A 12403-nucleotide genomic window follows, 5' to 3' on the forward strand; every position below is an offset into this window, starting at 1 on the left:
AAAGTCAGACATGACTGAGTGACTAACACACTCACAGAAAGAACCCAAACATGTTGATACAAATGCCCAGAGCCAAAACTTGCTCTCCTTAAGTTCAATACTTACACGCTTCTTGTCCCCTGTCCCCCTGCTGCACCGTGGATGTGTACACAGACACTATTTCTTGAACTTCAGCACACCTTTCGTAATATAACTTGATTTGTTCAGAAAGTTGCTTCTCAAGGAGGGGATTGAAAATCTACAAGAGGGCAAGAAAACGTAAGGAACAACTGTCATCAAACGCCCATGGATACCTATGCTGGATTTCCTTCTCCCAGTGATAGCCCCAAGTTGGCTTGTTTGTACACAGATTGTCCTCTCTGGATTCTCAAAAGGGTGCTACCAGGAATTGAAGGGCATGCCAGCTCTGATCGCTTCCCTCTAGCTTCTTTTTTGTAGCATCTTCTCGTCTGCAGAGCTTCTTAAATGTTAGGATTTCCCAGAGACCAGATCTCCATGCTCTCTTCTTCCCCACTGCTGCATTCTGTCCCCAGAGATCACATTCATCTCCCCAGAGTTCCCAAAGGTCACCAAGTCTAACCATGATGCACCTGCTCCTGGCAGCCCTCCTCTCCTTTTCTTAAGCTTGGAAGGCTCCTGCTCAACTTCTAAGAATTAGATCCAAGGTCATCACTTCAGGGCTGCCTCCCTAGCAGCCCACCCACTTTCACACGAGTACCCAAGCAGATGAGCCTGTCTCAGTACTCCCAAACACTGTGTTCATGTCTAAATGAAAGCATAGACCCCATACTTTCATGACTTAACTGTTTAAAACCCAGGCAGGGAGCTCCTCAAGACCAGAGGTCTTATCTCAACTCAGTGGTTTTCAAAATGCAGATTGTGATCCATTATCGGAGGGTCATGACATTATTTCAGTGGTTTGTAACCAGCAGTGATTTTGTTTTTTATGAAGCAGAACACAAAATATCAGAATACACTGAACATAACAAGGGTCTGTGTTCTTAGTAAAATTCTTCTTTCAGTTTTGTGTTTATACATTTATGTGTGTGTATGTACATGCATATATATATATATATATATAATATATAGGTACTGTATATGTATGAATATGTATGTACTGCTCATGCTTTTAAAACGGATTTTTCTTAATTGTAGATCACCTTCAAAAAAAAGTTTGAAATTCACCAATTTAATTCATCTTGGATGCCTCAGCATCTTGCATAGAGCCTGGCACATAGTAGGTGCTTAATAAGTACTGGTTGCATAAATGAACAAATGAATTTCACTTTTTTCCTCTTCTAGAGATTTCTCAGCAGAGGCTCTAAGATGACCTATTGCCCATGGGCGATAAGGTGCCCCATTTTTCCTAACTGATTTTACCTAGTAACTCCTGATTTTCCCAGAACAAACTCCACAAGGTCATGAGAATGAAAAAAAAAATATTCCCTTTTCAGGTATCCAGCGATCTCCTTACCAAAGCACAAAAAGCAACCAGGGTGAAGGTTCCCATGTGGGACAGCCCTCCTCTAGCTGCTAGCCCTGCTGGAGCTGGCCTGGAGACTTGGACAATTCCATTCTATTCGTGGGTGGGTTTTGGACTTGAGAATTCAATTCTGACTACAGGGCCCTCTATGATCTCTGCAACTGCAGTTCACCCCACCCAGTATGAGCTGAAGGCCTGTTTCTGGAGAAAGCAGTATGCAGAACCAAGAGTCTAATTTCCTGGAGTGTCTCCTCTTCTGATACTTTAAATAATAGCATATAAAAGAAGTTTTACCAAATAACTAAGCTTCTCTCCTTTCATTAGCTTAATCACTGGATCGGCAACAGCCTGATAAAAATCGACTCTATAATTAAGCTACTAGTTATTAAAACAGAGGAAGTAAATGGTTTCCATTTTATGAGTACTAAATGAACCAAACGTTAACAAAAATCTATTATTGCGTTTGCAGGGGGGAAAAGCCTCAATATTAATTATGTTTGGTGACAGAGCCGATGCGAGGTCTGGCATGGATAAATCTTTTGTTTGCACTGGACTGAGTTCCATGTTCCTGAGCTACCCGCCCATCACCCATAAGCACCCGAATACGCCTTGGTCCCCCGGGCTTACCCGTGCAGGGTGCAGAGCGTGGAGGCGATAGTACTTCAGGGGTCCAAAAAACCCTTCAATGCCGGCCACGTACCTGCTCCCTCCAATAATGAAGTACCCAGAGGTGTCATTATAATGAAAATCCTCACGGAAGCTAGAAAAGTACAAAGGATTAAGAGAGCTCTGGGTTTGAACAGATTTTTTAAAAGACTCTTTGATTAACCCTCCTTGATTTAAAACCCCAAATTTCCACAAACCCTTTACTCTGGATTCGAGAAGATGAGATGATGGTGGGGTCAGGCAGGCTTGAGCTAAGATCCCAACTCTGCTGTTTACCAGCTGTGTGACCTTGGATCAGTTGCTTAACCTCTCTGAGATTGAGGCTTCTCATTAGTAAAAATGATAATTCCTCTCTTACTGGGTTGGTAAAAGGATTAAGTAGATGCAAAGACATAACATACAGCATCTATTAATAGCTAAGTGCCTTGCCCACCATAAATATTCAATGAAAGTGAAAGAAAAAGTGTTAGTTACTCAGTCATATATGACTCTTTTCAACCCCACGGACTGTAGCCCACCAGACTCCTCTGTCCAGGGAATTCTCCAGGCAAGAATACTGGAGTAGGTAGTCATTCCCTTCTTCAGAGAATCTTCCTGACCCAGGGATCGAATCCAGGTCTCCTGAATAGCAGGCAAATTCTTTACTGAAAACATACAGCATCTATTAATAGCAAAGTGCCTTGCCCACCACAGATATCCAATACATGCCAACTATTGATATTGGTGAAACTGTTTAGAATCACTGGATTTATGCGCAATTGCTAATCTTAAATAGAAATATTTTACTCTAAAAGAAAAAAAGAAAATTTGTTGAGGTGAAGAAGGTGAATGTGGGAAAAATAAAAACACAACCTATTAGATAAGAAACAAGGTCAAATTCAGAGTTAGGAGAAGGAGGCCATAGCAAGGTCAAAGGACTTGGCCAAAGATGAGAGGTCAGCACAGATGACGTATTGGAAGTCCCCTTTGTCTTGAAAGGCTCAAAGGATCAGGAAGGAAAATGGAGGAGGAAAATGGGTTGACATGAATAAAATGCATAAAGCTGTTTCTGGCAGCATTGTTTACATCCACCAAAGACTGGAAAAGTCCAGGTGTCTGTCAGTAAGGACTGGTACCCACACCATTCAATGGGTCTTAGGCATGAGCTCTTCTATTACATAGTTTAAAAAAGAACAAAAAGCTCTGGAGAAATATTTAAAATACACTGTTAAGTGAAAAAGATAAAAACGTTAAGAGCAGAATAACACATATACATTTTGTCCAAGAAAGAGAAGAATGGATTGTTTTGTATCTGCATTTACAAAAACTCTGGAGAGAGATATATAAGAAACTAATAAAAAGTATTTCCCCCTGGCATGAGGGTTAGGGGATGGAGTGGATGGGGGCAGAGACAGAAGCAAAACATCTAACTATAGACCTTTTCATATAGTTTTGGTTTTTCTACCATGCGCATTTACTACCAACTGAGAAAGTAAAATAGGCGTGGGTGGACAAGGTGCCATAGGAGCATATGTGAACAGCAAGGGGGGGTCAAGGCAGGCATCAAGTGAGAAGCCAGGCAGAGACGAAGGCGCCAGGGAGGGCAGATGGCAGAAGGGAAGGACACAGCTCGTCAGGCAGGCTGCCAGGAGCAAGGGGCCAGGGTGAAGCAGACAGGACAGAGCGGCCACCAGTGGCTGGGACAGAAGCCAGGCCACCCGGGGTCATCCCAGGAGAGAGGATGGGCGGACTGTCAGCCAGAAACCCGACCCTGAGCAGGTACTCCTGGCTGGAAGGAAGACACAAAGGTGAAGAAATGGGCACTGACAGCATCACCCTATGGAGGCCAGAGGGAACCCTTGGAAATCAGCTTTCTGCAAAGGCAACTAATGTGGAAAAGAAATGCTTTACTGCCTGCTATTTCTTTTTCCAGAATCTTAGGATTGAAGGGTCCTGAAAAGATGATGGTCTCTTCTTCTTCTTTTTTAAAAGCAGGACCACAAAGTTATTATGAGAGTGGTGAACTGATTCTGCTTCTTAAGACCCTTGAAAGATTTGAACATTCCAACTACCCTCATGAGGAGGTAATACCAGCACTTGATGGACACGAAGCAACACTTCTGAAGTAGAAGCTTCCATGACAGAACTCTGCTTAACCAGCTCACCTGCTCACCTCATGGCCCATCCCTGCAACATAATGGATACTAGCCAGCTGAGGTTACTCTCTGGAACCCTCATATTCTCATTTTTAAATGAAGACAATATTAGTACCTATCTACAGGTGGCACTAGTGGTAAAGAATGTGCCAATGCAGGAGACATAAGACATGTGGGTTCAGTGTTGGGTCAGGAAGATCCCCTGGAGGAAGGCATGGCAACCCACACCAGTATTCTTACCTGGAGAATCCCCATGGACACAGGAGCCTGGCGGGCTCCAGTCCATAGGGTTGCACAGAGTCAGACACAGCTGAAGTGACTTGGCATGCACGCACGCACAAGGTCACTGGGAGAAATTAGCATTTAGACAAAGCATTTATAATGATGCCTGGCACATAGTAGGCGCCATAACCGTTAACTACAGTTATTATTATTAACTTAGTCCACTCTAGTACTTTTGCTGCCATTTGTTGAGTTGTATGCTTACCAAGAGTAAGAAATGAAAAAGTGACAGTCACTCAGTCATGTCAGACTCTGGGACCCCATGAACTGTAGCCCACCAGGCCCCTCTGTCCATGGGGTTTCCCAGCCAAGAAAACTGGAGTGGGTTGCCATTTCCTCCTCCAGGGATCAAATCCTTGTCTCCCGCACTGCAAGCAGATCAAACCCTTGTCTCCTTGTTCCTGACCCAGGGACCAAACCCTTGTCTCCTGCAGGGCAAGTAGATTCTTCACCGTCCAAGCCAACAGGGAAACCTCTCACTCACTTTCACTTTTTTCGTGCTTACCAAGAATAAGATGTGTTTGTTCCTAAACCTGTTTGGTCATTGTAACCCTACAATGTAATTAAATCTTATGTAATCCCAAAAGCATGGAGAAGAAAGAGATGTTCATTCTTTAAAAACTAAGTTGAATATTTTGGGTAGACTCAGTAAAGAATGGTTACTAAAAAAGCTCTTATGGAATTAGGACAGCTGGAAAAGGCTGAGAAAAGAAACTGAAGAAATCTTGATGAATCTTGGGCTTCGATGGTTTCACAAGTGTCTTTGTTTTCTTTTCATTTGGAAGAAACAGAAATTGGGTACCGTTTATGCCAGAAAGATCACAAGAAACTCCAATCAGTAGATCCATACTCAAAGGCAAGGCTGTAACTAGAAAGACTGGCAAATGAATGTACATATCCATTGTTTCAATTAAAATAAAATGCTTATGGAATATTTTTATGGATCTTTGCTTTAACTGAATTCTCAATTGATCAATAAATTACTTTATCCCTATGGTACTAGCTTGTAATTTTTTGTCATTATTATAATACAACTAATAGATCCTTTCAGTTCCATCTCCCTCCACATTTTTCTTCTGTAACATTCTCAGTGGCTGCATCGAGATTGTAAGAAATTCCTTGCACTGTGCATTGTTTGATGGTCATCAATTTTGCTGACATAAAAGCTGAGCTAGATGGTTCGAAAGCCCAAGCCTGTCCTTTCTGCACGCAAGCATCAGACGCGCTGGCAAGCTATCTTTACTCTTATCTGGACATAGGAGAGTGCCCTGGTTTATTACTGTGAAGGAACCGGCAGTGGGAACGGATTGCCTCCATCGTTAAATAGGCTTCACTCAAAATTAGGGAACAGCTTTGGCTCAAGGGTTCCATAGCAGGGGAACTTAGAGCCTCAAATGAGCCTCTTACCCATTAAAGTAATTCTCATCTTAAGTGTCACTTCAAATATAATTGTTTAAAATCTGTCTTCCCTGCGCTAGAATTTTTGGCTCCACAAAGGCAGGGATGGATTGTATTCTTGTTCATTGTTTTATTCCCAGAATCCAGCACTGTGTCAGGCATGTGGTAAATATGTTGGATGAATGAATATATACTGGATAGATAAATGGATGGATGAATGAATTCAACAGAAGACAGGTCTGCAATTGTCACTGCAGCTTTTCATGCAGGGCAGGACTGTACTTCTCAGCACTTAATTACTGATCTTCCTATACCACTTTTGTAGGATAACAGCTATCATTATGTTTACATTATGAGAACAAATAAAAGGAGGATTAGGAGACTTTCCTTGGAACACCTATAAACACCTGAAATATTTGATGTGTAAAGCGTACTGACTTGGCCCATTCTGAAATCTCTCTGGTAAATGATATTTCAAAAATATCTAACCACAGGAATTCCAGGTGGACCCAGGATTAACTCTTTAGTTGTTCTATTGATGGTGGTGGTAGTGGGGGTACCCCAGGGGTACAGGATGAGCAGCTGAGATGGTGGTGAAGGGCAGTCTTGGGCCTGGATACTGCCAGTATGCCCAAGTAAGGAACCATTTCAAAGCTTTCACTGGGATGTTGAGTTGGTATGTACCTGAACATCAGTCTTGAACTCTGGAATCCTATGTGATCATACTGGTTCTGTCTTTACCTAAAATTTTGTTATTTTGTGAATGTTCTTGGTGGCCCAGTGGCTAAGACTCTGTATTTCCATCATGGAGGGCCTGGGTTCAATCCCTGGTCAGGGAACTAGATCTCACATGTAGCAACTAAAAAGATCCCACATGCCACAACTAAGACTCAGCACAGCCAAATAAATATTAAAGAAAATTCTGTTACTTTGTGCATCAAGGATTCTTTACATTAATCCTGATTTTTAAAACACTGTGTTAAATGTTATTTATTATGAAGATTGTTACGAGTTGAATTGTGCCCTCTGTAAAATGCATATGTTGAATCTGAACCCCCAGTATGGATAGGCCCTTATTTGGATATATGGTCATTGCAGATACAGTTAGCTAAGATGAGATCGTGCTAGAATAGGGTGGACTTTAATCCAGTATGATTGGTAAACCTTAGAAAAAGTGGAAATTTGGACAAAGACAGACACACAGGGAAAATGTCATGGGAGGATTGGAGTTATGCTGCCACAAGCCAAGGAACTATTAGAAGCTGGAGAGAAGCTTAGAACAGCGCTTTCCCTAGAGCCTGCAGAAAGAGCGTGGCTCTGCCAACACCTAGATCTTGGCCCTCCAACCTCTATAACTGAGAGGCAATAAATTTCTCTTGCTTAAAGAGGTGATGCTAGAGGTAAAGAACCCTCCTGCCATTGCAGGAGACATAAGAGACACAGGTTCCATCCCTGGGATGGGAAGATCCCCTGGAGGAGAGCATGCCAACCCACTCCAGTATTCTTGCCTGGAGAATCCCATGGACAGAGGACCCTGGCAGGCTACAGTCCAGGGGGTTGCAAAGAGTCGGACATGACTGAAGTGACTTAGCACAAGTCATTCAGTTTGTGGTACTGTGTTCTGGCAGCCTTGGCAAAATAACATAATCACTAAGTTTTGGGGGGGCCTCCTTAAATTTTACGTGGAACGTGCCCTCCTCTCCTTACCCCAGTCCTAGCTCAGGATCTTACTGTGATTCATCCACTCATGTCAGCAGCTACAGTTTGGGGATTTAAGAAAGGAAGCCTTGACATAGAAAATGAAAAAAAAAAAAAGCTTATGAAATTCAATTGGTTGTCAAAAGTGTCTGAGGTTGGAAATGGGTGTCAGGGGAGAAAGGGCAGGTATTATTTTAGACTCTACATCCTGAAATGCAAACTCTTAATTTCTGGGTCAGGACTTCCCTGGTGGTCCAGTGGTTAAGAATGCAACTGCCAACACAAAGGACACAGGCTTGCTCCCAGGTCCAGGAAGATTCCACATGCCACAGGCAACTGTGCACCAGTTTTTGAACCCGTGCGTCCTAAAGCCTGTGTTCCACAACAAGAGTGGCCACCGAGATGAGATGCCCGAGCGCTGCAGCTAGAGAGTAGCCCCCACTCGCTGTAAGTAGAGAAAGTCCACACAGCAACGAGGACCCAGCACAGCCAAAAATACATAAGTACATAAATAACTTTTAAAAACCATTTTTGGGGCAGAACAGGGCGCTTGAAGAGATTTCCAAAGGGGCCACACATCATCTGTCTCTCCAGAGTAAACTCCCTGACTTTCCTATTCTCAAAGTCTTCATAGAAGAGCCCGTGGTCACCCATTATATAACAAAACTCCTGTCTATTGAATTCTTCCTGACTGGTCTAAATCCACCGGGTGCCCTTGGGACTTCTGCTCTGTCCTAAGATCTCAGCCTCTGTGCTTCAATACTGCCATCCAGTCACCCCTGACTTTCTCCTTGTAAGTTAAGGAATACCACCGCTTTAGCCTCTCTCGGTAACTCTAATCCATTAATCTGGTCATGGACGTAAGAATTGTTCTCTGTGCCCAGGGCCTGAAATAACTGTTTGAGGAATACATGTAAATCCATGGCTGGTTCATATCAATGTATGACAAAACCCACTGGAAAAAAAAATAATAATAAAATTAAAAAAAAAAAGAAAAAAAAAAATAAATGTAAAGCGAAATGGTGGGGGAGGAAAGTAGAGTGTATGATCCCTATTCTGCTGTCATCACCGCTCTTTGCTTTCCTTTCTTTAATCATTGGTTTCCAAGAAAATGTGGACTGCTCAGGGACTCTGAGTGAACAGAGCCTGTTTGGAGAGACAGTTTTAGGCTTGGTGTTGTGAAATGACTAAAGGATGGAGGAATGAACCACTTTGCCACCCCTCAGCCAAAGTGCCCAACAGTCCTGATTTTCTTTTTTTTTTCTTTTGGGCATACAACACAGCATGCGGGATTTTAATTCCCAGATGAGGGACTGATTCTGTGCCTGGTGTAGGGACTGATTCTTCCTCTGGTGCAGAGGAAGTCCAGAGTCCTAACCAATGGAGTGCCAGGGAATTCCTCTGGTAAGTTTTTTAAAATTATACATACAAAATACAAAGCTACTAATTTTTGTTTCTGTTTTACACACACACACACACACACACACACACACATATACAGGGGCTTCCCAGGAGGCTTAGTGGTAAAGAATCCGCCTGCCAGTGCAGGAGATGTAGGTTCAATCTCTGGATCGGGAAGATCCCATGAAGGAGGGCATGGCAACCCATTCCAGTATTCTTGCCTGAAAAATCCCATGGACAAAGAAGCCTGGTGGGATACAGTCCATGGGGTCGCAAAAGAGTTGGACATGACTGAGCAACTGAACAAACTATTTCTGTCTCCAGATCTCATTGTAAATTCTTCCTTTCACGGTGCCATGATGAGGTATCCTGAGTTCCAAAGAATACATTCCCCATGGCTCTACCACTATAAAACCCACTCTGAATCCGGGATGCAGAAGCAAGTTAAAATTATGACATACAAGGAAAAAGACCCAATTCTCAGTTTCTGTAACTCTTGTAGAGAATGATTATGTAAAGATGAAAAGTTAGCCCAATATCAATAGTTACATACATTTCAAATTTTGATTATAAACATAAATACGAAGGCTGTCTGCTTTTATGTTTTACACTAAGTCAAAGTTATCAACCCCTCCCAATAAGCAACATTAATACTTTGATTTGCTTTCTAGAATCCTTTGTGAACGATAATTTTCAAAGAACACGAATTATGCAGAGCTATGAAAGGAAGAATTTACAATGAGATCTGGAGACAGAACTAGTTTCTCTTGCTAGGGGAAAAAAAAGAAAGAAGGTTGTGGAGAAAACAAGGAGAGTTTGTGGGCATTTAAAAAAGAAAAAAAAAAAAGTACAAAGATTAACTTCAAGGCAGACTAGTTACAATCCATGCTTGGAAAAGCTGAATCAGATGGGGTAGGAATAACATTAGGGTGCTGGGCTAACACAGGAAGGTTCCTTCACCCTCATCCAGAAAATTTTGACACAAATGAAAAGCCACACTTACCTAATGGTCTGATTATGGTAGTCTTTCAAATCCTGCCCACTGCTGGTGGTTACTACTATCTATGTTGGGAGAAATACACAAGGATTAGTAATGCCTCTAGACCCCACACCATACATACAGTCCTGGGGATGAGTTACTCATAAAATATGCTTCATGGTCTTTTGTTTGATCAGTTTCTGCAAAAAAACAAAATAGCAGTTTACTAACCCTATGTATATTTTGAGACTTAAGAAATTTAATTTCTCCAAATGACTTGAGATGATAAAAATATCTCTAACGCAGTTTCCCCCAGGGGGTTGCAGACACTTCCAAACTTTGGGTCAAGAGATTCTTTCGGTGAATTCGTGCTTGAAAGCTTGTTGCATAGAAAGACAAAGAAAGGTGTAAGAGACTACGAGGAGTCCTTGACCTGGACTTGTGATTCCAGGAGAGCCTTAGCAGGAAAAACAAGTCTGGGAATGAACATTCTTCATACACTACAGCTTCCCACTTGCTCTCCCTCAGCACTAAGAATCGTCACCATCACTTCAGTGGTGACAATGTTTTCATCGTGAATGTTGTTAGCTGTCATGCATTCTTCTCGTGTCTGGACTACAACATAAGCCCTTAAGGTTAGGGGGCTCTTTGACTCCGCAGTGCTATCACAGAGCAAGCGTTCAGAAAACACATTCTGGCTTAACTAGATTCTCAAACATGTAGCTCCAACACCATGTCTCTGAAAGAAAAGCTAAGCCAGATAAAGCAGTCCAATTCAGCCATAGACACCATGTTGTTTCAGAGAAAAAAATGACTCAGACCAATTGTTTTTCTAAACCAATCATTTACTTTAGGCCAAAGTGTCCATTTAGTCAAAGTAATGAATATAATGGTCTTACCATAGAGCTGGATTTTCTGTAGAAAAACAATTAAGTATCATTTTGGAACCTATGGGTATCAGGGAGAGCAGATGGGATGCAAAGAAGAAATGGCAAATGGTGAATGTCTACTAAAAAAAAAAAATCTAGCTTTTTTTTTTTTTCTTTCTACTCCATCTGGTTTTCCTAACTCTTCTCTCCTGCTTTACCCAATCATATACTCTGCCATTAGTTAAAGGATTACTTTGATTTACTCCTCTGTTTAAAAAACTTCAATGACGCCATGCTGCATGGCAAGAAGAAATTGGAAGTGAGCATTCAATGATGGGCTAAAATATCCTCTCTTTGTTTCTCCACTTAAACTGTTCCCCATCCGTAGGAACCTTCTTTAGGAAACCTTCCCTGAGCATCCCAGCATGAAGTTGGATGTCTCTCTTCCTCAAATGACTATGAATCATTTGGCAATTAGGCTCACCTCATGACACCCTTTACCTGCTCTATGTGACTTTCATAAATAGCCTCTAAGCTCCTTGATCATAGTGCCTGGCATACAGCAGGTATAAAATAAGGTCTGTGATTTGCTCTGATGATTTGATACCTAAGTGCTATAAGGTACCGAGCTGACCTTAAGAGAAAGCGGCAACCAAGCTATAATGCCATCATAATCTTCATGCAAATGAGATGCTAAAACTCGGCCCGCAGCAATGTCAATATCTAACAACATTAAGGAAGCAAACATACAAAAAATGCCAGCTAGTATCTCACAGACTCTTCTCAGTTAAGCTACAAGGACTGACCCAATTTCTCTTCTCTTCAGAAAAAGGAAATGTGCTAAACCCAACCACCAAGGGAGGTCTGTGTATGCTCTAACACAGAAGACAAACAAAACGTCTTTTCCAGTTTGGTTATCAGAAAATCACAAATCAGTAAGAAAAGCTGATAAGAAAGTAACCAGAAAAAAGGCAGTACACCAATATCATATATAACAATATAAAGGAATGGAATTATCTTCAGTAATAACAAGAGGTTTGCCATAATCCATAAAATCTGTGTTATAAGTGCTTGAAACTGTTATGTGCAGTGTTTTGTAGTACAAAGTAGATAAAGAACGTCTGCCTCACCAGAATTATCACTCAGGTTTGTTGGTTATTATTTGTTTAATGTCAAACACAAGCAATTGTTTTCACTGCCAAAAACAGTCAAACCATTTCTTGGCTGAGTTAACCAATATATTTCCTATAAAAAAGTTGTAGATTTGATAACACTATATAAATATGGCCAAGGCTGTTTTACCATTTATCTCCTCAAAGCCTATCTTGCTAGGAAAAAAGGCTTGAATTGCTTACACAATTGTGGTTTTATAGTTAGATGTATTATTTACTCATTCACAATATAGTCAAAAAAAGCACTTTAAAAGTTAGTTAAATGGGATAGAATGCTTATGATTTAAGCTTCCAACTATAAAATTTTTATTTAAAAAAAG

At 41.5% G+C, this 12403-nt stretch overlaps 1 protein-coding gene across 2 annotated transcripts in view; it reads right to left on the minus strand.

Annotated features, from left to right (window-relative positions):
* SEL1L3 (SEL1L family member 3) overlaps nt 1-12403 on the minus strand; it is a 108618-nt gene that overhangs the window by 61495 nt on the left and 34720 nt on the right. For both annotated transcript variants that reach the window (XM_043871296.1, XM_043871297.1), the window contains exons 6-8: nt 10067-10125; nt 2111-2243; nt 106-238 (exon numbers count right to left, since the gene is read on the minus strand). In XM_043871296.1, the coding sequence (XP_043727231.1) occupies nt 106-238; nt 2111-2243; nt 10067-10125 (325 nt within the window). The remainder of the gene's footprint in view (nt 1-105; nt 239-2110; nt 2244-10066; nt 10126-12403) is intronic.

The sequence above is a fragment of the Cervus elaphus genome, chromosome 17 (assembly GCF_910594005.1).
Source record: "Cervus elaphus chromosome 17, mCerEla1.1, whole genome shotgun sequence".
NCBI lineage: Eukaryota > Metazoa > Chordata > Mammalia > Artiodactyla > Cervidae > Cervus > Cervus elaphus.